Below are 24,712 nucleotides of genomic sequence, written 5' to 3'. Positions count from 1 at the left end.
TTCACTTTGGTACATTATGAGTCTTAATTATAATTTTATTATAAAAATGTTACAAAATAACAAACTATTCAAAACCGCTGTAAAATGAGTGCAGACACTGGAAAAGGGCAGTGTGATTGCAAATAAACAGCAAGCTACTTGGTGCATAAAGAATTTTTTGGTGTAAAATACAACTTTCCAAATGGAAAAAGGTCAAGCCGGGGGGCTTTGTTAGCTTGTTTTCTACTCCCTTTAGTGGAGGGAGGAGTTCCTACTTCACAGACCACAGAATGAAGAAGCTGGAAGGAATGTCAGGTGAGACTGTCCAATACCTCTCCTCAAAAACAAGAGCACCTAGACCTGGTTGCCAAGGACCACAACCCGATGGCTTTTGAGTCTCTCCCACACTGGAGATGGTTATTGGTGAGACATTAGCTGAAACAACATGAAATTTGTCACAACACCCAGTGACATAAACAACTGTTCAGAAGGTCATTTGATGTATGTCTCATTTGTAATACTCAAAAAGATGGCAGAGTTAGATCACCTGGAAACACAGCAGTTGGCCCACATGCTCTGGCGTGCCATGGCAGTGTCACACCCCTTCTTCAAATGAACAGCAGAGTGAAAGGAACAACGCTGTACTGCTTGAACAGGAGAAGAGCCCCCACCTGTGCTGTGGAATGAGAAGGTGATGGATTTCCCCTGCTCCTGTGTCCCTCACATGACACTGATGTAGTCAGCGAAGGCCTGGGAGGAGTCCCACGTGTCATTGACGACAGTGCACACGGCTCTGAGACGCCGCAGCGCCTCCTGCGCTGTCTCTGCATCCTGGTCCAGCCAGTTCTGGAAGAGGCGGAGGTGTGTGAATGGAAGCTGTCCTCCTCTCAGCTGGATGTGGCCTTCCAGCTTCTTTGTGAACTCCAGGAGCCCGTCAGGTTTGATGCAATTTGAGCTTTCCAGGGAAAGAAGAAAAAAATAAACATTAAGAATCTAGGCTATAATTCAAGCAATTTAAATTAGTAACTGCCAGTGCAGGTACCTGAGGAGGTTTTAAGGCCAGCTGCACCTTTCTTCAGTAGTACAAAATCTAAGTGTTTCTCATGAAAACAAAAACTGAATATGAAGAGCTGGAAACCTTTTTAAACCAAAGTGGTAACAACTGCCAAGTTAAACTCATTATCCAGACCTCTTACTACTGACTTAAGTAGACCTAGATCTGGCCTTAAAATGTTGCAGCTGTCAACTCTGGACCAAGGGACCTGGCCCAACCTACAGGTCCCAGTGCAAGACTCAGCAGTAAGTGATCATTTATGTCTTCCTGCTGAGAAAATCTGAAGGGCGTGTGTCAGATCCTGTTATTTTCTAGGAGATTAAAAGGTCAATTCCCGTGTAGAGATGTGTAAATAAATATCAAGTTGCATGCTGGATTTAAATCTTATCAGAGGCACAGTAACAATGAGGCTTCAAGCCTGCTGAAGAAATGTGGCCATGGTTGAATAAATTGTCAAGCTTATGTACTCTGAGCAACCTGAGCCATGAGCATGTAAAGAAGGGGGGCAGAATCAAGCAAAGCAGTTGTTAGTAGTGCAGAAATGCCACCCCCATGTGCTTCATGAAGGTTGCTACCTATCTGTAAGGCCACTGGGTCAAGAAGAGTAGCAGTTCTGACTGAAGACCAATGCTGAGGAAAGGAATGCAGAGGCATTCTCAGGATGTGCCAGGAACAGTGACAGCATTTCCCTGCTATGAAGGGGCAGTGGGAACAGAGCTGTTCACACTGATGCCTAGGACTAAAAGAAGGGATGTTAGTCCCAACCTACAGCTCAGGAGACTCCCAAGGGAGCAGCAAACCAAAGCTGCTTTAAAGATGGAGCTTGACTCCTAAAGGTGAAATGTCTTCAGAGGTCCTGGAGGTCCCTGGGGGTGTATGTGCCCACTGCAGCATTCTCTCAAGGAACAAAGCCATGCTCAGATTCTCCTGCTCTCAGAGCCCAGTTCAGCTCTCTCCCTTCCACAACAAGGAGTTCAGTGTTTAGAGAGGCAGAATACCTGACATCCAGCTGGCAGAGAGAAGAGGAGGAATCTTCAGAGAAAATATCTGCAAGGGCAACCAGCCTGTGATTCCCTGAAAGGGAGAAATGCACTATTAGATGCAAATTGGAAATGGTCTTTAAATTTAAATTGTTATAGGGCTGGGATAATAGTGCAGAAAAGGAGTGTGTAAGCACGTGAATGCAACACAAAGAGCCCACCTCTGGACCCTCAGTGTGTCCCCCTCAGTGACATCAAGTGAGTTCATCCCCCTGAGCACAATGTTTGAGGCAGTGAAAACATTTGCTGATAGGGTAGTTTGTGTCCCTACAAAAATCATGGTTTTGTTTGAGAAGTCCAGATGCAGCTTTGTTTTAGAAATTATGTATATTCAGCTTATCCCAAGCTTTCCTGTTTTACTTTGTTAAAAGAACAGAAAACAATATTCTGGATCTATCTGCAGTTAATTTCTGAAACATTTCTACTTGGCCTGTGATTCAAAAAGCCTATCACTTCTGAAAATTCAGTTCCATTTCTTTGACACAAATCTTCCTTTACTTGTTCTCATCCCTCCAGTGGCTGCCAACAGCTGTTGAGACACAAACTGCCCAAACTTGGGCAACATCTGTTGCCTCTGAATCAGAGGCAGTCCATCTGATGCTGGATCTACTCCTGTTAAAGTCTGAAGCAGATCAGAGTTCAGTCATACCTGGAGCTCTGCTGAAACTTGCATTTGCTGCAGAGAAAAGCAGCTATAATTCCTGCACAGTACCTTGGTACACTGCTGAATGCAACTGAAATTCTGCCTTTAAAAATGGATCCAGTGCTCCTTATTTTGTGAACTAAATCCCAGTGTTCCTGCATAGGGTAAGTTCAGCACTGCAGTCAGCCCCAGAGTTCCCTCCAGAGAGCTGCTCAAAGGCCCCACAGCCACACACAGCGTACGCACCAAGGCGATTCCCAGGCAGTTTGAGGCTCTTGAGCGATGAATTTCTTTTCACTGTATTGATTATTTCTGATAAAAACTCAGCAGTAGAGCTTTCAAACAGCCGGCAGAAGGAAAAGGTGATTTCTGTGAAGAAATGAATTTACAGTGCATATGAGTACTCCCTGTGCTTCAATATTCCATGACTGCATTCTGCAGACAGCTCCAGCCCCTAATCCACATGTAAGAACAAAGCTTCCCCAGCAGTGGATTGCATATAACAGCACTTCTGCTGTGTCAGGAGGAGAGCCAGATCACACCCAGGCAAGTGGCTCTGCCAGCTCACCCAGTTAAAGGCTGATGTGCTCTGCAGGTTAAAAATTGTTTTATAGCTGAGATTGCAGGCACTTCCCTGCAGGATTTGCCAGCAGCTCCTCTGCTCCACTGGCACAAAGACAGGCATGTTCCCACTCTGACAACACCTGCACATCTGCTCCAAATATCTGTGACATCTGGCTAAACCTTACACATCCAAAGATCCCCTCTTAAACGCCAGCCAGCCAAAAGCAGCCACATGCAGCACCTTTCCAAGCACCCAGGAGCTGGCTGTACCTTGTAGGCCAGGATCCTGAAGCAGAAGCAAAACTTCTTTCTGGTGCTCAGCCAGGTTCACATCATGAAAGCTCAGTTTCTTCAAATTTGGAGTACACTCTAAAAGCAAAACAAGTTCTCAGGTAAAGCACTGCACGTCCTTGGGATAAAAAGACCCTGACCCAGCTACCAGCTAACACCCAGAAACTGACTTAGACTGTGGGTAATTTGTGCTGTATTGTGGCCAATTAAAAAGGAATTATTGTGCTGTGCAGGATCATCCACATAACACAGCATGTGGGATGGTTGACACCCATTTCCTTTTCTCGGGAGACTTCAAGCATGCCACTGAAGAGATGGACCCACCTATGCTGGCTTCATGCTAGAGGATGGGAGACCACAGCATGGAAGCTACAGTGTGTGTGCCCCAGTGATGCTGCCTATGGGTTAGCAGAGTACCTTTGAGCACCTCCAAAAGGAGCCCGAGCTCCTGGGGGCAGGGTAGTGTGGCACTGTCAAGGGACAGCTGCTGGAGGGACTTGGACGCCTTGAGCACTGGCAGCAGGAAGGCAGTGTGCAGAGGTTCCCTGGGGAATCGGATCTCCAGCACCTCCAGGCAGCTTTCTACGGGAAGAAAAAGAATGAAAGAGTTTGCTCTGGAGTGCCTGTGTTCAGTGTAGCTACAGCAAGCAGGAAGCCTGGATGCCCAACACCACCATCCGTCAGGTTGGTACAAACTGCCTATGCACCAAGTCCTGGCCATCACTCAGAATGATGATACCTACCTGGGATTTCTGCCTCGCTGCAGCTTAGACTCGCCTGTGGCCTGCTGCCCTCCAGCTGGTTTTTGAGGTCGAAGCTGATGGACAGTGTGTGGAGCTGGGGCAGGGCGCTCAGGATGCAGCGGACGAGCTCCATGCAGGGCATGTGGGAGAACATGTCGCTCACGCGGAGCACACGGAAGCGGCACTCTGGGTGGCGGGATAGGGCCCGGAGCCCGGAGAGGATGCAGGAGATGTTGGCATTCAGGCCTGGAACAGCATTTGTACAGAAAAGTGTGAGCTCTGCGTGTAGGCACTGGCACACAGAGCTGGAGCTGCAGCAATGGCAGCCCGAGTCAAAGGCTAAACTCACAGACCACTTTATCCACGCATCCTTAAGCTACGCTCTGTGCACAGGAGATGCAGATCTGGCTCTTCCCTTGGCTCTCTCTGAAGGGTGTTTAGGCACAAAGCCAGGGGCTGCTCTGGGACAGAGGGATCCCATTCTCTCCCTTAAGTCCCCACGCTCATTAAAAATCACACCCAACACCTTTCTCAAGGTGGGGTGTGCACTGATACTCCTACAATGCCCCTTCCTGTGAAAATCAATGCAGGGTAAACCCGAGCAGTAAGCCAGACCATTAGAGCAGGGCTAGGAGGAAGTTCTATTCACAGCACTGACCATTGTAGGACAGAACCAGGTTTTCTAATGACACCCAGGAGCTCAGCAGGTTACTCAGAGTCCGACATGTCTCCCCAGTCAAAGGAATGGAGAACAATTCCAGCGTGGAGACACTTCGGAAGCGGTGAGCAGCTTTCAGAGAAAGGGTTCCAGCAGGTCCTCCTCTTTTCTTACAGCCAGCGTGGCCAGTGCATGGAGATCTTGGGGAGGAACTAGTCCAGTTGTCAGTGTTCTCTCCCTCTGTGGTCCTGGTTTTGTCCAGTAACCCTGAATTATCCTCTCTAGCAACAGTAAAAACAAAATCATAGAGATCCTCTGGGTCAGCATAGTGTCCCCTGCTCCGTCTGAGGCAGCGACGTTTCCTCCCCACTGCAGGTTTCTGCCATCTGCGTGTCTTTCGAGGAATGGGGTGACAGGACAGCTGCTCTGAGCTGGAACAAGGGGAAGAGCCCCCCTGAATGCTGGTGTGGCCACAGGGCACCTCATTGCTTGTCTCTTCACACGCTGGGTTTTGCAGAGGAGGACTTCTGGGGCCAGAGAGGACAGAGGTCATGCAAGCATCAGCCTCTTTTGGGGATCTCTTCTGGTTCTCAGCACCGCTCCCCTCCCGCTCAGCATTACAGCTCCTCTTTGCTCCCTCCTGTGCTGACTCCTGGCTTTGGGCTTTGTCCTCCTCTCTGCAAAGGCCACACGGGCTGCCATGACAGGCGAGGGCATTTCCTGAGCGCCAAAACCCAGCACTCATGGTCAGGATGAGGACGAGAAGAACCGTGTCAGGAACAGGCCAGGAGCACATGGACACGTGGCTGACAGAGCCGTGGTGGATCAGCCGGTGAAGGAGCAAAACCAGCGAGCGCCTGATGGACTGGTCACAGGAGAGGAGGTGCTGGAACTTCAGGACGCGCAGGGAGGCAGCCAGGTTTTCCAGCACCTTGTGGTTGTGCTCGGCAGTGAGTTCCACGGCCCCCTGCAGCATGTTGCACAGGGTGAGCTGGGAAACGTGCGGGGAGCTGTGCAGGAGCGGCGAAAAGTGACGGTCGTGGAGGCGCCAGTCAGAGGAAACGTCCAAGACACCATGGAGGACATTGGAGAAGAACGTTTCAAGGAACTTCTTCCTCCAGCATGTTATGCTCTGCAATTGAACAACAGGGCATAGGAACAAAAAGTCAGCATTCATTTTTCTTGTTCTTTATATGTTAAATTATTGCTGTCTGCTAACCTGGTGTCCAAGAAACCCCTCCTGCTAGCTCCACTGAGACCACCTTTCTAGCTCTCAGCATGCTTCCTCAGTGTACTCATTGAAAACCTGAGTGAATCCCATTGCTCCCTTCATCCTCCTTCTGGCCTAATTTAAACACTCAGTGGTTTAGAGCTGGGCAGGTTTTTTTGCCTATTAAAAACCACATCACCAGCAATTTTATTCCAGCATCTATTTACTGGCTGTCATTAAGTTGTTTGTTAATGATTCTTCTACGATGATGAAGCAATGAAGCTGCTTCAGTTTTTTTTACATAAAACCATTCTCCAAACTCCCTGTCTTCTCTATTTTTCTCATGCTTTCTAATACACCAATATTTTTTTTTTTTTGCCAGTGTAGGTGTAAAGATTATAAAAGATACTGTTTTTATCCTGTTTCATGAGACTCTCTGAAGACAAAGATTTGCTCTTTTGGCAAACAGTGCTGGGAGATGAAGGGTGGGGCTGTGCACTATGTTTCCTTCATAAATCCCATTTCCCAAAATGTTTGTATTACCAGGGTCATGCCTTGGTCCGGAGCTCTACGAATGCTTATAAACAGGTGCCAGGAATTGCTTGGAGTTAGCCAGAAAGAAAACCCCACGGAAACCAGCAGAAACAGAGCTCCTGGACCGAGCCCCTTCTCCCACCAGAACGTTTCTCACCTCCGAGTTGGGCGGCCTGGTTTTCATCACATCGTCCCACAGCTTACGCCAGATGGGCTGTGTCGAGAGGCCTGGGGGGAAGAATCATCACCGGGGCGCTTTCACCCCTCTCCCAGCGTCCTGCTCCGGAGCTCGATGGGATGCCGGGGCCCAGCCCGAGCCGTCCGGGTGCGGGACAGAGCGCGGTGTCCCTGGGACCGCTCTGGCTCGGGGCTCCTCTCTCCGGCTGAGGGTCCCTGCGCTGTGGGCTCCTCCCGCCGGGTTCGGGGCATCCCTCCAGTCTCTCACCCCATTAGTTTGAGGGGCCCGTCCCTCCCGCCCGGGGGTGTCCCCACGAGTTCGCCGCCGTCCCCGCCGGTGTCACCTGCTCTCCGCGCGGCGTCCTCGGCCCGCTCGAGATGGAAGATGGTGAGGAGCGGCAGGAGCCCCCGCAGGAGGTGCCCGGGCAGCGCTGCGGAGAGCCAGAGGGAGAGGGCGGCAGGGTGCGGGCAGGCCCGGGCCCCGCGCCCCGCCGCCCCGCGCCGCCCGCGCCTTACCCCAGACGTCCCGCTCCAGGGCGGCCATGCTGCGGCTCACGGCGGCCGCGCTCAGCGCGAACAGGCTGCACGGCCGCTCGGCCGCCATCACCGCCTCGGCCACGCCCGCCCGCACCGCCATCTTGGGAAGCGGCTAGAGCGGGCGGCCATGTTGGGGAGGTCGTGCCGAGCAGCGGGGCGGACAGACCGGCGGTAACATTCCCGTCGCGCCGCCTCCGAGGCCGAAACACACAGAAAGAAGGGAGAGCAAAGGCAGGAGCGCAGCAATGGCCGCCTTGGCGCGGCCGCTGCCGGCTGCCATGTTTGGAAGGGCAGCGCCCTGGGCCGAAGCACCGCCCTGCGGAGGGAGCGCTTCCGCTTCCGGCGCGGGCAGCGGCGCTTCCGGCGGGTGACCCTGGCGAGTCCTTCTGTGAGGCGGGAGCGCGATGGGGCAGCGCGGCGAGCCCGAGGTGAGCGCGGGGCCCGCACGGCTCCCCCGGCCGGGAGGGCGGGCAGGCAGTAACGCTCTGCTCTCTTATCTTTCCGCAGGAGGAAGAGGAAGAGCTCGTGGTAAGACGGCGAGCCGCGGCGGGGACTCGCAGCTGGCAGGGGCGGCTGCCCGGGGCCGTCAGCGCCGACGAACAGGCTCGGGGGGCTCGGGCGGGGCCGCGCTGGGCCCGCGATCCGGAGCTCCGTGGGGAGGCCGGGCTGCGGTGTGGGTGCGGGGCTCCCTCTTGAAGGGGCTCGGGGGAAGAGGCGTGCGGGCCTGTCCCTGTGCTCACCGCAACCCTGTGTCCGCAGGACCCCCTGACCACGCTGCGGGAGGAGTGCGAGCAGATTGAGAAATGCGTGAAGGCGCGGGAGCGGCTGGAGGAGTGTAACGACCGGGTGTCCTCACGCTCCCATACTGAAGAGCAGTGCACTGAGGAGCTCTTCGACTTCCTGCACGCCAGGGACCACTGTGTAAGAGCAGCGGCTCTGAGCAGAGCTGCCTTCTGTCCTGCTTTGTTGTTTAATGTTTGGTTCCTCCTTCTTAAAACAGATCTAGTTGGGATTCCATATGTTACTAAAGAATTAAATAACTCAAACCCAGTGTTTGTACCCTGCAAGTGGCACTTAGCTATTTCTGTCTTGTACTTGCCATTTTAAAGTTCAACCTTTTGAACCTGAGCTGAAGCTTTGTAAGGCTTCTCAATAGCATTCTTGAATGACAAAAGGCAGGGCTGTGGAGCTGTGTGCATTGTTGGCCCAGAAAACCAAGAGATGACACCATGCTGATTTCCATCCCTAAGCCACGAGTGTCTGAGGGCTCTCTTTCTTTCCAGGTTGCTCACAAGCTTTTCAGTAAGCTGAAGTGAAGGGGGGCATGGTTGTCCATCTGCTTCCACAGCCGGTGCCAGTGGTTCCTGGATCACAGTTCTGCTTCCTGCAGTCCATCCTCCGTGCTGAGCATGAACGAAACGGCTTCCTGGCAGCCTGTCACTGCCTTTGTGCTCCTGGAAGATGTGCAGCTGTGCAAAAAAAAAAAAAAAAACCAACGTGTTGATGTTCTGTAATTTTCCATATTAAACATTGAGAGTTCCTGTGGAAGTGCCCTGTGTTTATTTCCTAGTTCTTGTGCTTCTGACTTGTCCCGGGTTAAGATGAAATCAGTGGGTGCCAGAGCCCAGTTAAGGGTGGGAGAGTTTTCCTCGCTTGTGGAAATGTCGTTTTTGTGCTGCCATGGTGGACAGCTGCTGCAGCCTAATCCCATGGGGAAGAATTTGTCTGTTGGAGCCACAAAGATTATTCCTAAGCCCCTCAAGACCAGTGTTGTTCACACAGTATGTTTTAAGTTCGACTGAAGGGAGGGACGCTTTTCTAGAAGAGAAAAGTTCATCCCCACCTTCAGGGGAAAGCTGTCACCTGTCCCTCACTGTCTCCTGCTTCTGCCAGCGGCTGGAAGAGGCTCCTGGCAGCAGCCAGCTCAGCCTCCTGCCCAGGAAACCAACCACGTGGCTGTGGGGGTGGTTCAGCTGCTCAAGCCCCGGTCAGGGTCACCTGGGGGGAGCTAAAGCCTTTCTGTGTGAGTTACCAGCCCGTTCTGCTCACCCTGGGACTGTCCTCTCCGTGCTCTGCCTGCTCCTTCCCCTAGAGAGAATGTTTGGTAGGAGGAAAGCTAGGCTATCTCACGGCTATTCTTCAAAGTGGAATGAAAGCCACCACCTTATAAATGTGGCTGTCCTTTATCCATGTAGTGGTTCATGGTCCTTTTGCTGTTGTTCTCAGACTTTCATTAGGGTAAGCGTACCATGTATGTTCCAGTAGGTTTTGGTTATTGCTTTTTTCCCCTGTGGCACAGGGCAGGTCCAGCTGTGCCTGTGCAAAGCGCGTTTGTCGCCGGACCCTTCCCAGCAGCTGATGCCCAGACCCAGCTCAGTGATGACCGGACGTTTAGGTTGCTTAGAGATCACGGAGTCCGGCCCCGTTCCCCGAGCCCGGCCGCCCGCAGCCCTCCCCGGTCCCGCCCCGGAAGGCGAGCGGCGATGGCGGCGCTGGGCGGGCGCGGGCGGGCGGCGGCAGCGCTGCTGCGGCGGGCACCGGCACCGGGAGCGGCACCGGGAGCGGCGCCGGGAGCGGCACCGGCAGCCGGGCCGCGCCGGCACCGGCACAAGGAGAAATGGGTGAGCCGGACCGGGGCGGGACCAGAGCGCGGCACCGCACGGCGCGGCGCGCACCCCGCGCTTGTCCCCGCTAACTCTGCTGCACCCCGGTGCAAATCCCCTTCTCATCCCCCCATTTCACCTCTCGCTGCACCCTCCTGCCGCCGCGTTGTGTGCAGCCGTGCCCGCCCCGGGCCCCCAGCCACATTTCGGCCATTCACAGAGTCCTGGAATCGCTGAATGTGCCGATTGGAAGGGATGCATCAGGATGCAGCTCCTGGCCCTGCACAGGACCCTCCCAACAGTCCCGCCCTGTGCCTGGGCATTGTCCAAATGCTTCTTGAACCCAGACAAGCTTAGTGTGGGACCCCTTCCCTGGGGAGCCTCCTTCAGTGCCCAACCACCCCATGGGTGAAAAGCCTTTTCCTGTCATACAACATAAGCCCCCTGTCACAGCTTCATGCCATTCACACTCACACTCCAGGAAGGCCTCAGGGACTTCTGGCAGCCCAGAACCCAGTGCTGGATTCTCCCAGAAGAACATGAAGGCTGGGTGTGGGGGCATCGAGGTATTTTGTGTTTTAACACTTGCGTTGTTTTTCCCCACCAGGCTGCCACGGCCCCACGCATCCCGTCCACGCGGCTGGCGCTGCACCACTTCGACACGAGCTACAGCCTGCACCTGGGGGCCCTGTGGCCCTCGGTCCGTGCTGGCCTGCTCTGCGAGCAGAAGTACGGGGCCCTCCTCAACAACTTTGCTGCTGCTGACCATGTTCCCCAAGAGCTGGAGCTGCTCAACGCCACTGATTTCATTTCTGAGGCTTCCCAGAAGGTGCAGCAATGGCAGCGGCGTGCAGCTGCGGGGGAAGCGGCCACAGGGTGCCAGGAGGGCTCTGGTGAGGGCAGGACTGGGATGCAGGCAGAAATGGTGACACAGGCAGAGATGTCCCCACCACTTAGCACCTCTGTCAGCTCCAAAATCAAGTGTTACACCTTCCCCAGGGGTGACATCACGCGCTTTCGCCCTGCACGGTGAGACATCCCTGACAGACCACCCTGGTGTTTGCCAGCCTCAGGGGCTGCTTCCATATGTCACCATCCTCACCTCCAACTGCTCTTTTACTTTCTTTTCCCCTCCAACATTTGCTTTTGCTATGCAAACTGATGATTTCCAGGCCGGATGGTCTGGGGCTCCTCGACTATTACCTCATGGATGCAGCGTCTCTCCTGCCTGTGCTGGCGCTCAACGTGCAGCCAGATGACTTCGTCCTCGACCTCTGTGCGGCTCCGGGTGGGAAAACTCTGGCTCTGCTGCAGACTGGGTGTTGTGGTGAGTGGGGATGGGTGTTCCTGTGTGTAAAGCAGGGCTGGAGCAGTTTACTGCACCCATTCATGCCTGACCATTAATGATTTCTGTGTGTAAGAGCTGGGATCAGGGGTGTTTCTGCAGAATTGACATTGCCAGTGTGCCTGTTCTGCCCTGTCAGCTCATCTGGCAGCCAACGACGTCTCCCTTTCCCGAACAAAGAGGCTGTACCAGATTCTCCATAGCTATGTCCCCAAAGAAGTCAGGGATACCGTGAGTGTCACATCCTACGACGGAAGGGACTGGGATCAGGTGAAAGGAGGCACTTTCCATAAGGTATGTGTTGGGAACTACTGAAGATAAACCCATCAAGTTGACTTCCCTCTTCTTTTTGAGGAAGACAGGTTATCCTTCCATATAACTGTGTAGTTTTCTGTAATCATAAATGGAGAGAAGACCAAGCCACATAAGCAGTAATTTTTCTTCCTGCTATCCCTTCCTGCAGGATCTAGTGCATATGTGCATCTAGAATTGTACCTTTACTTGCCTGTGTAACACCCTTTAGAAATCCTGTTCTTGTCCATCACCCAGAAAGGGTTAAATGTGAAGATTAGGTAATTCTGGCTTCTCCACGCATCCAGCCACAGGGGATGGGTTTGGTGTTCCAGGGGCTGGGTTTGGTGTTCCAGGGGCTGGGTTTGGTACTGTGGGAGGCTGCAGCAGCAATGCCCGTGTGTGCTGCAGGAGCATTGCCAAGGACACAGAGCAGGGATTAAATGAGGACATGAGTTAGTGCAGGATGTTTCCACCGTTTTTGAGTGTTCCAAAAATGCCAAAGCAGCCAGATGATTGCAGCTCAGTGTGGTGCACACCTGTGTTTGGACACTGAGAGCTGTTGGCAGGGGTGGAGGAGGCGGGCGTGGGGCTGGCTGCAGGAGGGAACTCGCTGAGCTTGACCTGTGCAGGGGCTGAGGTGGGACCTCTGCTGCTGCAGGTGCTGGTGGATGTGCCCTGCACGACAGACAGACACTCTGCCATGGAGGAGGACAACAACATCTTCCACAAGAGGCGAACCAAAGAGCGTCAGATGTTGCCCATGCTGCAGCTGCAGCTGCTGATGTGAGTCAGCTCGGTTGTGTTGTGTTCCCTGAAACCTCTTCTTACTCTGTCCCCAACTGGGAAGTGTGGAAACCACGTGTAGTTTTCTGGCAGTAGTTGGAACACATGAAATCACAGTGAGTCGAAGAAAGTGCAGATGTTCTTGGTCAGATCACCAAGGTCTGACCCCCTTGTCCTTCTGTCCCCAGCAGTAGTGGTGGGATATAGGGAGAAGGTCTAAGGAGCAGGATGGGTACATTTGTTTTGGGTGGTGATCTCCTGGGTCCTGGCAGGCAGCCCTGGAGGATTCCTGAGTGCCCACCCATCCCAGCACACAGGAGGACATGTGATGCTGTGGCAATAAGGAAGCAGATTGGAGAGTCCCATGGCAGCACTTGAACTGCAGGAATCTCTTCCCCTGTACATATATCCCATTCCTTTGGATGTGACTGCAGGATTACACCTTCCAGCTGCTCTGCAGTAGCATCTCCCATGTTAAATCCTTTATTACTCTTGAGTACTGTTTGACTCTTACACTCCTCATGTTGCAGTAGTGACACAGACTGCCGTGCCTATGGAGTTCAGTGGGGGTTGTCTGTCACTTCCTAGGGGTTCCCTCTTGGCTTCCCACTTTTGGTGGGTGGGGATGTCCCTGGGTGGGTGGGGATGTCCCTCCCTGGTGACCTGTGTGCTCCCTGTGTGTGCTGCAGGGCTGGGATCCTGGCAGCCAGGCCAGGAGGGGCTGTGGTGTATTCCACGTGCTCGCTGTCCCCGCTGCAGAACGAGTGCGTGGTGGAGAGGGCTCTGGACGTGGCACGAGCCCAGTTCAACATCAGCATCCACCCAGAGGACTTGAGCCACTTCAGGACGCTCTTCCAGGACACGTTTTCCTTCTTCTCGGACTGCCAGCTCGGGGAGCTTGTCCTGCCTCACCTCACAGCCAACTTTGGGCCCATGTATTTCTGCAAATTACGTCGGGTGTAGAAGGGGCAGCAGAGTCTGTCTGCTGTCAGGAAATAGCCCAATATTTAAGGGAAAGCAGAACTGCTTTATATTTATTTTTCTTTCTAAAATGTCCCAAAGGAAACCTGCTTTTTTACTGCAGACATGGGGAATAAATGAGACCTGCTGTGGTGTTTCCTGAATACTTATCTGTTTGAGACTGAGGTGTTTAATCTAAGAAAGAGAGAGAGGTCTTATCAGAGGGAGCAATTTATCCATCTGTGTGGGATGGGATAAATGGCCTTGCTCTCTTCCTCCTGTCTGAGTGCTTTGATCCTGCTTGAGCAGGTTTGGGTTAACAAACACCATCTGGGGATCTCAGCCTTTCTGTCCCAGATTTCACCATCTGCATAAATGAGTTGCATCTGTCTATGCTTATCTCCTGCCTTCAGAGAGAGCAGCCTGAGGTCCTGAAAGGAGAGTGCCCCTCCTGTGGGGTTGGAAATGTGTTTGGGATGCTGGAGATCTGGTGCTGTGGAGAGGCCAGTGACTGTTGCTATCCCTCACAGCTAGCAAGGCTGTGGATAAGTGTGAGTATTCCCATGCTAGATGCCATTTAATGTCCAGTGAGCAGGCGTTTGTATGATTGTGAGTAGTAACTTTGTAGAATCATCACCATCAGTGAAGGATTACTGGAATTTATCATGGGAGTTGCTGAATAGTTACATTTTTATTTTTGTGAGGAAATTACAGTGGTGGGAAGTGATGGACATGGCTGTATTCCTCATGGGGCAGCCCATAGTTCCATCCCAGCAAGAAAATACTATTGAACTTCTGTAATCCTTTCCTCTCAGCACCACCCTGCTTCTGCAGGAGGCAGCACTGGTGGAAATAGGGGTGAACCCACATCCGTGGCCATCCATCCTTGCTGAAAGTGCAGTTCCTAGATTTAGCTCTCCTTGAACCTATCTTTAACCACTCCTGCAGGGTTCCTTACAGGATCTGTGTTTATTGGCAAGGAGAGGGCTCAGGAGGTGGCGTTTCCTTCCTCCTCCCCAGCGCAGTCTCTGCACTGCTGGTGGCACTCGTGCAGCACTGTCCCTTCTCCTTGGGGGCCATGGTGACTATGCCACTCTCCTGTCACGGCTGAGGGTCTCCACCTCCTTCATGAAGCGCAGGCACAGCTCCTCCTGCCAGGGCAGGGCCACGCACTGCACGGCCACGGGCATCCCCACGGCTCCTGACACAGCCTGCAGCGGGGGCACCAGCAGTCAGGGGCCCCTCGCACCTCCAGCAGATTTTGGGAGCTTGGTTTGGGCCTGTGGCTCATCCCACAGCCTGGGGAGGTTGGAGTTTGAGCCCTCTTAGGGTGCTGGGCAGAGGGAAGGCTCTTGCTCTTCTCTGATAGGAATGGTTGCCAAATCTTGGGTAATGTGTTTGAGACGCCTTCCCCCCCACACAGCCCAGCCAGCTCTGCCTTGAGCTGTCTTGTAGGCAGATCCCTTTTCCTTCAGCATCCTCATTCCTGATCCATGCTCCACTGACAGCCTGGGCCTGGTTGAAGGCAATGTGGAGCAGGAGGAGAGTGCAGTGCAGTGCTGTGGGCTGTGGCTGTTGCAAGGACCTGCTCCCAGAAGCTTTGCTGCATGACTCCTTGCTGGCTCCAGCCTGCCCAGCTTGTGGGAAATCCTTTAGCCCTCCCAAAACTTACCTTAGAGGGGCTTGGGAGAGCAGCAAGGGGTGTGTTCAAGGTGGGTTTGGGGATTAGCAAGGGGTGTCTAAAGAAGATATGAGTATTTTTGCACTGTGCCCATACTGATGGAGATATTTAGGAGCCCCTGATATCATCAAAGCTGTTACCTTAACACACATCAGCAGTCTCTGCTCCACCACTTGCCCTACCTGTTTCAGTGTCCGGTCCCAGGGGTCATCACAGCATCCTTTGTAAAGCTTTAGCTCTTCCTCATCAGCCTCTGACACGGTGCTGACGGGGACAACCCCGGCGGGGAAGTTCAAGACGTTGTACAGCATCGTGGAGGAGATGGCAGCTGAGAGAAGCAGGAGAGGATGAGGGCTGTCACAGCCTCCTGCCTTCAAACTTACACATTCCATATTCATTGGAGCCCCTGAGAGCTGTGTCTGTCTCCACCTGCTCAGAGAGCTCTGTGCAGTTACTTTTCCTTCCTAATTCCCATGAAATGCTTGGCTGGGCAGTGAAGCTCCATGGTAGTGGGTGCTTCCCTGCAGTCTCGGCCACTGTGTTTCTCTGCCCTCCTGGGAAGGCCCCAGACTCACTCACCAAGGAGTTTCCTGGGGTATCCCGTGGTGAAGGCAGGTCCCAGGACAGGGCACAGCACCACATCCAGCTGGAGCTCCTGCCACTGGCTGATGAACTGGGAGCGGTACACCTGGGGAGGAGAGGAGCCATGGCCGTGCCTGGAGCCCCTCAGTCTCTGAGGAGGCAGCAGCAGGCAGAGGGGCTCAGGGGATGAGGCAGAGGAGCGTGGCTGTGCTCCACTGTGGCCAGACCGTGGCCAGGAATTTGAAAGGTCCCACTCGGGCCATGCCACTCCCAGGACAACCTTCACTGTGCCTGGGTGTGAGCACTGCAGAAAACCACTGAAGTTCTGTCTGGGCTGACTCAAAGCCCATCCACCCCATTCCTGTCATTCTTGGTGCCTTTCCTTCCATCCTGCCTCCTCCCCAGCAGCCCCTCCCCTGCACAATCCCTTTCCAAACTCTCTGACCTGGTGCTTGCCACAAAGCCTCAGCTTGCAGCATGATGCCAAAGAGGAAAGTCCTCAAGACAAACCTGTACTTGATGGTGATGATCCCACATCTCCTCCACTGACCTGCAAGTGGAAATCATAGCAACATCTTTAAGCTGCAAGAGCAGGAGGAATTGCTTAAATAGCCTTCTGGGTTGATAAGCCCTGGTGATTTTAGCAATTTCTTGGAACAATACAGCTTTCACAATCTTTCTAAAGTTTCCTTTGGCATCTGGCCAAGCAATTCAGCAGCACATGTCTGGAAGTGCTAGGGAGAAGGTTTTCCTGATGGGCCTGGATTTAATACTCATCTCTTCCACAGGCTTCCTGTAGTGACCTTATCCATTCAAGTGCCCCATTCCTGTCAGGATGTTGCCAGGGGCAGTGAAGCCATGTCCAGCAATGAGGGGACAGCCTCTGCTGAGGGCAGATCACAGACTGTGAATCCAGTCCCCCCCAGGCAAGCACACGTAGAGGAGAAGGTATCACCCATTTCCACGGGCATCCCTGGGGACAATTCCATCTTACCTCATTCCAGCCATGGCGCTCAGGTAGTCAGCCAGGCGGGGAAACTGGAAAGGCACGAGGTTCCTTAGGGACATGGTGTGGGGCTGCAGTAACTGGTGTCACCCCAGGATGCCCCTGTTCCTGTCCTGAGGGACAGGGACTCACCAGAGGTTTAAGAAGCAGAGCCAGCAGCTTCTTCACCAGCCTTGGCATCTTGCAGGAATTCACCTGTGGTTTCAAGCCTGGATCTACAATATTTCCCGTGCTGAGAGATGACAAGAGGATGGGGTCACGCCAGAGAAGCTGTTTGCCCTTTCTCAGAGACCTGAGTGTTGCCTGTTTGGGGTGGGAGAGCTGGGCTCTTTGTGCCTGTGCCATGCTCATGGCGTGGGGATGGAGGTGTTGGCAGCACTGCTGCCAGAGGGCTCCTACTCACAACACATCCAAGAAGGCGCGACCTCCATCAGCAAAAAACGTCTTCATAAACAGTTCAGTCATGACATAGGGGATCCGAGGGGGAGAGAAGGGCACCAGCTGCACCAAAACACAAGGTTATGTGGCAGCCTGGGGATGTGAACAGTTTCCAAGACCCAAATGTGGATAATCCTCAGAGGCAGAGAAGCACCTCCCTGGGCTCCATGTGCTGAGAGAAGCCCCGGTTCAACCATTTTCCATCCAATAATCTCCCCATGAGATTATTCCTGCTGATTGCCCATGGGATGCACTTCTCCCTTAGGCAGAGGGGTCCCTGTCTGGTGTTACGTGGCTGGAGTATCACAATCCCATACCTCAGCCGGGTCATTTTTCCCACAGGTGTGCTTGGGAGCTGTGTCTGGTTTCTGAAGGGTGATTTCCTCAGTGAGGGGCGAGGCAGGGGACACCCTGGGGAGAAGAGCAGGGGGTGGTGGTGGTGGTGCTCACCTGGTGCCCAGCTGCCTGCAGAGCATGCCTGGTTTCCTGCACTGCCCTCCTCATGCAGGGCGGCAGAGGGAAGTAGCCGTCGGTGTCGTAGTACCCGACCCGCAGGGGAGTGGGGCTGGAGTACACCTGCAGCAGGAGACACCAGCTGTCATTCCTGTTCTGTGGAGACCCAGAGCACTGGGAATATTTCTGTCTGCTCTGGGGTGCCCTGACCCCAGGGGAGCACTGGCTTTGACCCTCATTCATGGGGAAAGTTTCCTGGACTTCAAGATAGACTGGAACCCACAAAAGTGTGAAATAGATTATAGAGAGCAGTGCAGGTGTGTCACTGGGTGAGAAATTGAGGGTTTGGGATTTTTAGTGTGTTGTGGATGGAAGCACAATGAAGGGCACAGGGTGTCCTCCTGGGTTTCTTCTTCATGCTTCTTCCTCCTTCTCCATGGGTTTGGGTGGCACTCTGTAACTGGGCAGAAAAGTCCTCACTGGGGCTCTGTGGGATCAGTTATTGGGTTAAAAGGGAAAATAATCCAGGTGTCAGTTCTTCATTGGATAGTTCAGTCTTTAAAGCCCTTGTACCAAGAGATTGTTGGCCATTTTGTGCCTTCTAATGAAAAGCTGCTGGACTCACAGTAGTGAGACTGTTTCACTGATAACAAATAACAAACACCTGAGTCCAAACATGGATTACTGTCTCACATGCCTTCAGCCCAGACCCAGAGAAACTGACTGCTGTCCCCACACTATTCCTAATGGGATTGCTGTGAAGTTCCTTTAGACATACACCATAGACCAGGTCTGGGACTAAGACTGGATCCAGCCACACACACTACATCAAGAAAGCAAGGGGGGCCTCTCTGAACCTTGTGATGCAGTGGAGGGTCTCCCCTACTCCTTGTATTTCCCTATGAAATGCTTAGATCTGAGCTGTTGGCCAGTCTGGGGCTAGGGTTGGACTCAGCTGTACCTAGGCTCTGTCAGGAGTTTAGAAAGCAAGGGGGTCTCTCTGAACCTTGTGACTCAATGGGAGGGTGCTCCCTGCCCTTTGCATCCCAGTCTCCAGGCAAACCATTCCAAAGTGACCCTAAGCTGATTTTCCTTTGTGTGCTCCACAACCCTGTCATTGAACCTTGTCACCCTTTTGCACATTTGTATTAAAACCTGCTTTTTGCAGTGCCTTTGACAGTGATTCTTTAGGTGACCTAAATCTCTCAATTGTGACACCCACCCTGCTGGGGGAAGGTCTGCTCCCACACTGACACCCACTGCAGGAGGGGGAAAGAGCTCCAAATGCTAAGGAGTGACTGATATTCTGGTTTGCTGTTTATAGTTACCCCTTCCAAATGTCTACCCCTGCCTTTTCCTCCAGGCCCCCCTTCAGGAGGAGCACAGCCACCCCAGACAAGTGGATTCAACCACTGCTAAAAAGTGTGGAGGTGGAAAAACCTCCTGCAGCTGGTCTGCTGCAGAGAGAACGGGAACACCCTCAGTTAAGAGATTGACTGCAGCAGTTTCTGCTCCTGTCTCATCTTCCCCCAGAGATCTCCAGCTATTTGTTCCCAGTGCTGCCTTCTTCCCTGCTCTTTCCTGGATCCTCTCAATCCAACAAGCTGTATTCCAGCTGAGAAGACAGACAGGATAACTACTGGTTTGCCTATTTTTTTCAAATGAGAATTATGAATTCTGCCCTCAAAGAGAACTAAATCACTGAAAACCAGTACTATAAAGATAACTGGACCCTTCAGGAGGGCGTGTGGCACCCTGGAAGGAGCCAGGGCTCGCTGAGTGAGGGCCTCACCTCCTGGTTGAAGGGGATGGGGGGCACGCTGGGGTCCAGCTGGAACATCTCCTGGCACAGCAGAGCCTTCATGCACAGGGCCAGGCTGTCCACGTCCCTTGCCATGGGCCCCAGGGCACAAGGGACTGCAGGGGACAAGAGCAAACACCCACACTGAGCAGAAGGATGTGCCAAACCCCAGCCCACCCCTCTGCACAGCCACGTCAGGGTGGGCAGGCAAGGAGGGGAGTTTCAGATGGACTCCAGACAGGCTTTTGTTGTCTCAGGTTTTCTCCTGGCCCACAGGAGAGCATCAGGCGCTTCACAGGATATAGGGAAAAGGAATTTAAAATTCATGTACCTGCCAGGATGCCATTGACAGGGCCAGTCACTCCAGATAGGCTGTGGGAAAAGAAGAAGTACATTGTCATTTCAGTAATGGGGAAATGTTCCCAATATGTTTGGAAAGCATGTGGAGTCTCCGGCTCAGGACGAGAAGCAGAAGGAAATAATTTCAAAAATTTGGATTGAGTAGTGTTACTGTGATATTTTATGAAAAATCTCTTTGTTAAGATTTCTTCTCCTGGGAAGCTGAGAAGCTTCAGCTTCTCCCTGTTTTGCTGCTTTAGAATGTGATTTGGAGGATTGTTTACCAAACAAGTAAATCGTTTTTACTTAATAGCCAATCACAGCCAGCTGTGTTGGACTCTCTGAGTCTGTCACAAGTTTTTGTTATTTGTTCCTTTTTAGCTTTCTGATGTATCTTTTTCTTTACTATAGTAATATCATATCATATCATATAATAAATCAGCCTTCTGAGAGCTTAGAGTCAAATTCCCATCTCTCACCTCATCCTGGGGACTCAACACTAGGGAGTAGTTCAAACCAGGAAATTTTGGCCAAAATAAGCAACCCCAAAAGATCTTAGTTTTGGTTTAACCAAAACCGTTCCATTTTGGCATTATTTAACCCCTTCAACTCCAGGCTAGATTTACAATGAAAACCTGCCCATTTCCCACTAAATTTAACCATCCCATCTCCGGGGAGAGGTTTGGAGCCAAGCAAGCCACCCTTTAAGATCCACCCTCTCTCCTCCCTCCAAGCACCCACCCAGCACCTTCCCCCTTCAGCCCAGCCCTGAGCAGGGGCAGGGTTGGGGACAGCCCCACACCCACCTGAGCCTCTGAGCCGTGGGTTTGAGGCCGCAGAGCCCGCAGAAGCTGGAGGGCAGGCGGATGCTGCCGCCCAGGTCGGAGCCGATGCCCAGGACGGAGCCTCCCCCTGCGATCAGAGCTGCCTCCCCTCCCGAGGAGCCCCCGGGGCTCTTCTGGGGGTTCAGAGGGTTCAAGGTCTGCCCAAAGATGGGGTTGCTGCATTCGTAGCTGGGGAGAGGAAAGCCGGGAAGGAGGCAGTGAGGAGCAGCCGATGCCTTGGGTTGGTTTGTTTTCCCTTGCAGAGAGCCTGTGTGGCATAGCCAACCCCATCCTTTCGTCCTGTAAATCCCTCAGGACACAGCTCATTCCCACCAGCCTCTGCTCTCCCTCCCATGCACAAGTGCACTCCGTTTGTCTTAACCCATGGCAGGCTTTTTCCCCTCTTCATCTTTTATCTGACAGCTTTTCCAGTTGAGGTTGCTGCCAGATAATGGAAAAGGGACTCTCCAGGAATGTCTCAGGAGCCTGTCCAGGGCCCTACAGGCTGGGATTTTCCTTCAGAAGCTCAACCAGATTTATGGTGATGTATGTCACCTGAAGAGGGACTGTGGCACATTGGTCATTGCAAATGGGATGGCTCCTTGTCTCTTGAGGACCTTCACCAGGACACTGTCCTCCTCCATCGGAGTGCCCAGGCACTGCACCAGCCCGCAGGTTGCCAAGTGCCCCTGCAGAGAGGAGAAGTGACAAGGGACACGGTCAGTGCAGTTCCCTTGCTCTTTTGGAAGGCTCCTCTGGCATTCCTTCAGGATTTGTGTGTTTGGTACCCACCCACTCCCTTGAGAGCCCTTGCTCGAAGGATTCCCTCTCCTTCCATCCTTGGCAGAGGGCTGCCAAGCACTCACTGGGTTAGAGCTTCTCCTGAAGCTCTCCTTGCTCTTTTCCTTGCTCCTTTTCTCCCCTGAACCAAATGCAGCTCCATACTCCACAGGTTCACTAGCTCAGGATCAAACCCAGCATCCTGCTGCCCAAGTGAATCCACCAGTGGATGTTCAGGGAAGGAGTAAGCCCAGGTAAACAAAACATGTGAGTTAGCATTTTCACTTAGCCTTTGGTATTTGAGGCTTGCTTTGGTCTTAAAGCCCTCAACTTTAGTGCAGCCTGTACTGTGTCACATATCAGAGGAGAAATCATTTGTGTCTATAACTATCCCTGTTTTTTCTCTGCTGATGGAGGTTTGTGCTGCTTTTGGCTGGGCTCGAGTTTATTTTCTTCACAGTAGCTACTACAGGGCTGTGTTTTGGATTTTGTGCTGTAAACACATTTTGTGTTATCAACACACAGGGATGTTATTGTTATCACTGAGCAGGGCTTGCACAGAGCTCACACTGCCTCACCAGTGAGCAGGCTGGGGCTGAGGGACAGGGAGGGGACAGTCAGGACAGCTGACCCCAAGTGACCAGAGGGACATTCCATGCCATATGGAGTGATGCTCAGCATATAAATCTGGGGGAAGAAGAAGGAAGGGAAGATGTTTGTGGTGGTGGGAACTGGGAAACTTGGGTTTTCCCAGTTACCATCAGACACGATGGAGCCCTGCTCTCCTGGGGGTGGCTGAACACCTGCCTGCCCATGGGATGGGGGGAACGAGTTACTTGTTTTGCTTTCCTTGTGTGCAGAGTTTACCTAATAAACTGTCTTTATCTCGACCCACAAGCTTTCTCACCTTAAACCTTTCTATTCTCTCTCCCACATCCCACTGGGTGTGGAGTGAATGAGTGAATGAGTGAGTGAGTGAGTGAGTGAGTGAGTGAGTGAGTGCGTGCCCAATGGTTGCAGCTCCCTCAGACACAGCCGGGTTTCCTGCGGTGCAAACAGGGAGGGATTGGGCCCCTTCCCCGTTCTCCATCTCCCACCACTTCCCTCCCCACGCTGGGACATCCAGAAGCACAGAGGGGAGAACCTTGTGGCCGATGTGGTCCTTGATGCTGACGGGGATGCCGTAGAGCAGCCCTTTCTCCTTGCGCCGCTCTATTTCCCGGAGCTGCTCCTCACACTCTGGGATAAAGTGTCGCAAGCAGTTTGTCTGCTGGGTCACCTCCAGGGCCTTGGTTGGGAACAGGGGATGGATAAGGACAGCATCATTACACAGCTGCATTCAGCAGCTACCTTGATTTACAAAGTACAGCCTGAATAATCCCTTCCCCAGGACATCCCAGCTCAAGCCATCTCAGAGGATCTGGCCCAGGAGACAGAGCATGTTTTTCTCTCAATATCTCCTGTATTAAATGCTGGTCATAATCCAGCTCCAATGAGCCTTTTCAGCCACCAGCACACAGACACCATGGCATGGAGAAGGTAAAAGATTTGCTTTGTCCATCTCACTGTGGATGGACACTCACCTTCTCTAAGTAGGTGTAGAGGACGGTCCTGGGGGACAGAGACCCTTCCTGCAGTCTTCCAGAGAGTTCCAGCAGGGGCAGGGACAGAATGGCATCCCTCTGGACACTGGGGACCTGCAGAGGGAAGGTGAGGGGGATCCAGGGCAGCAACTCCAGTTATGTAGCAGTGTGGAAAATGGATGGTGTTTGCTGCTGCCTCCCAGAAGCATCTTCTGAGAAAGCCACTCAGGCAGGCACAGTCACTCAGTCCACACTCACACCACAGCTAAGTCAGCAAAGAAGTGGGAGTTAGCCACTGACCAAGACACAACCTCAGCTGAGCAAACACTGCCTGGGGCAGGAGGTACCAAAGTCCTTGCACATGAGTCTCAGGCTGTCCTTTCATCCCTCAAAACAGATACAGGCAGTGCAGGACAGCCTGGGCTGAGAGCAAGCATTTAACAGCTCAAGCCCATCAAACTGCAAGGAAGTCAGCAGGGACTCACAGGTGGCCTGCTCAGGTAAAGAAGACTGGCAGTTCTCAGTGCCATCAGGTTTTTAGAGGTTTTCTATAATATATTTATATAGATCTATATTAAAGAAGAAAGGTTGTAGATATGTGTATCACTTGTAGCTGGTATGCTCTATCTCCAGGTGAATTACCTGTATGAACACGAGCTGGTTTACCCAGTGTGTGTTCAGAAGTGAATGGAGCAGAAAGGAAAGGGGGTTAGAAATGATGTTGCAGTAGAATCCAGGGCTATGCTGGGTGGATGCCTGGCTCATTCACCCCCCTGTCACGTCCTGGCTGCTCCCAGGGGACACTGAAAGCCCTGTGTTTCATTAGTGTAAAGTTAGACCAGGCACCTCTGGGCAGCCTGATGGGAGGTGCCACTGACTGAGAATGCTGCTTTTGGAGACACCCCTAGAGCTGTCCAGAAGCCAAGTTTAGAGCCAAAGGTAGTGTGAACAGATGTGCAAACTTGGAGTCAAGCAGAGGAAAAAGCTTTCTTGCTTCTACCCATTGTTGACAAGAGACATTTCCAGATCATTAAAGTACAGGGATTTGGATCAATGAAGACCCAGTGCACAATCACCTGTGTTGGTCAAAAACCTCTTCTCAGTGAGTAATTCCCATTCCCCAAGCTGCAGACTCCCACCACACCTCATCCAGCTTGAGGAGGGCTGTGATCTCCCTTTCTCCCAAGGCAGCCTTTCCTCTTGCTGAGGGCTGCTGGCTCATCTGCTCCTTATAAAAGCTCTGGGGCCATGAGCTGGAAGGAGGAGCTGAAGGGCAGCATCAGCAGACACCCCAGTGGGACTCAGAGCCCCGAGGAGGATGGTTTACCTGCTCCCTGAACTCCTGGACAGCCTTTGCCATCTTCTTCATGCCCTCATCCCGGGTCCTCCGAGCCTCTTCCATTTTCTTCTGGATCCTCCTTTTGCCCAGCCATTTCCAGAGCCCCAGGGCTGCCACGGAGCCCCCGAGCAGGGCGAGGGCAGCACAGGTGTCCCTGCTCCCCTCTGGCAGGAGCTGCCTCAGCTGCTGCTGCTGGATCATCACCTCTGTTCTCCGGGGGTGCAGAGAGAAGGAAAAGCAAGGCAGGTGCAGGAGACCTTCCCTGGCTCCCCAGACCCTGCCCTGCCCCAGCACCCCTGTCCTGGGTCAGCAAAGAGTTCAGAAAGCTCAGGCTGAAGCTGGGCCCTGCAAAGCAGCTGTAGGTGGAGTGTGCAGTGAGAATGATTAACCACGAAACGGAAAAGGTAAAGCTTGGCCAATGAACCTTGTGTTCTTTGGGGTGTTGGGTTTGTAGGGGCTTGCTGGACTCTG

The 24,712-nt window shown here is 52.9% G+C and overlaps 4 protein-coding genes across 4 annotated transcripts; 2 read left to right on the top strand and 2 right to left on the bottom strand.

The window, feature by feature from the left end:
• Positions 1–17: 17 nt before the first annotated feature.
• Positions 18–7,500, bottom strand: LRRC41 (leucine rich repeat containing 41). Its single transcript, XM_084211414.1, has 10 exons — positions 7,410–7,500; positions 7,238–7,324; positions 6,874–6,944; positions 4,973–6,104; positions 4,315–4,560; positions 3,989–4,153; positions 3,551–3,649; positions 2,963–3,085; positions 2,032–2,107; positions 18–934 (listed from the first exon to the last, which is right to left on the bottom strand). Exons 1-10 carry the CDS (start codon positions 7,495–7,497, stop codon positions 700–702), a joined length of 2,322 nt encoding a protein of 773 aa, XP_084067540.1. The 5' UTR covers positions 7,498–7,500; the 3' UTR covers positions 18–699.
• Positions 7,501–7,775: 275 nt separating this feature from the next.
• Positions 7,776–8,978, top strand: UQCRH (ubiquinol-cytochrome c reductase hinge protein). The gene is made up of 4 exons (XM_084211319.1): positions 7,776–7,858; positions 7,938–7,958; positions 8,190–8,351; positions 8,714–8,978. Exons 1-4 carry the CDS (start codon positions 7,835–7,837, stop codon positions 8,744–8,746), a joined length of 240 nt encoding a protein of 79 aa, XP_084067445.1. The 5' UTR covers positions 7,776–7,834; the 3' UTR covers positions 8,747–8,978.
• A 935-nt stretch (positions 8,979–9,913) lies between these two features.
• Positions 9,914–13,552, top strand: NSUN4 (NOP2/Sun RNA methyltransferase 4; the record flags this gene model as incomplete). The annotated part of the gene is made up of 6 exons (XM_084211505.1): positions 9,914–10,051; positions 10,641–11,062; positions 11,206–11,360; positions 11,518–11,672; positions 12,331–12,455; positions 13,145–13,552. 6 exons carry the CDS (start codon positions 9,914–9,916, stop codon positions 13,416–13,418), a joined length of 1,269 nt encoding a protein of 422 aa, XP_084067631.1. The 3' UTR covers positions 13,419–13,552.
• A 948-nt stretch (positions 13,553–14,500) lies between these two features.
• Positions 14,501–24,442, bottom strand: LOC311156882 (vitamin D3 hydroxylase-associated protein-like; the record flags this gene model as incomplete). Its single annotated transcript, XM_084211189.1, has 15 exons — positions 14,501–14,626; positions 15,279–15,424; positions 15,676–15,784; positions 16,189–16,228; positions 16,673–16,716; positions 16,817–16,916; positions 17,088–17,185; positions 17,573–17,698; positions 19,368–19,492; positions 19,708–19,748; positions 20,522–20,728; positions 21,095–21,228; positions 22,464–22,607; positions 22,903–23,016; positions 24,230–24,442. The coding sequence occupies 15 exons, from the start codon at positions 24,440–24,442 to the stop codon at positions 14,501–14,503; spliced, it is 1,767 nt and encodes a 588-aa protein (XP_084067315.1).
• Between the last annotated feature and the right edge of the window lie 270 nt (positions 24,443–24,712).

The sequence above is a fragment of the Fringilla coelebs genome, assembly GCF_963513975.1.
Source record: "Fringilla coelebs genome assembly, chromosome: 9".
NCBI classification, from domain to species: Eukaryota; Metazoa; Chordata; class Aves; order Passeriformes; family Fringillidae; genus Fringilla; species Fringilla coelebs.
This window is presented reverse-complemented; position numbering and strand designations above follow the sequence as displayed.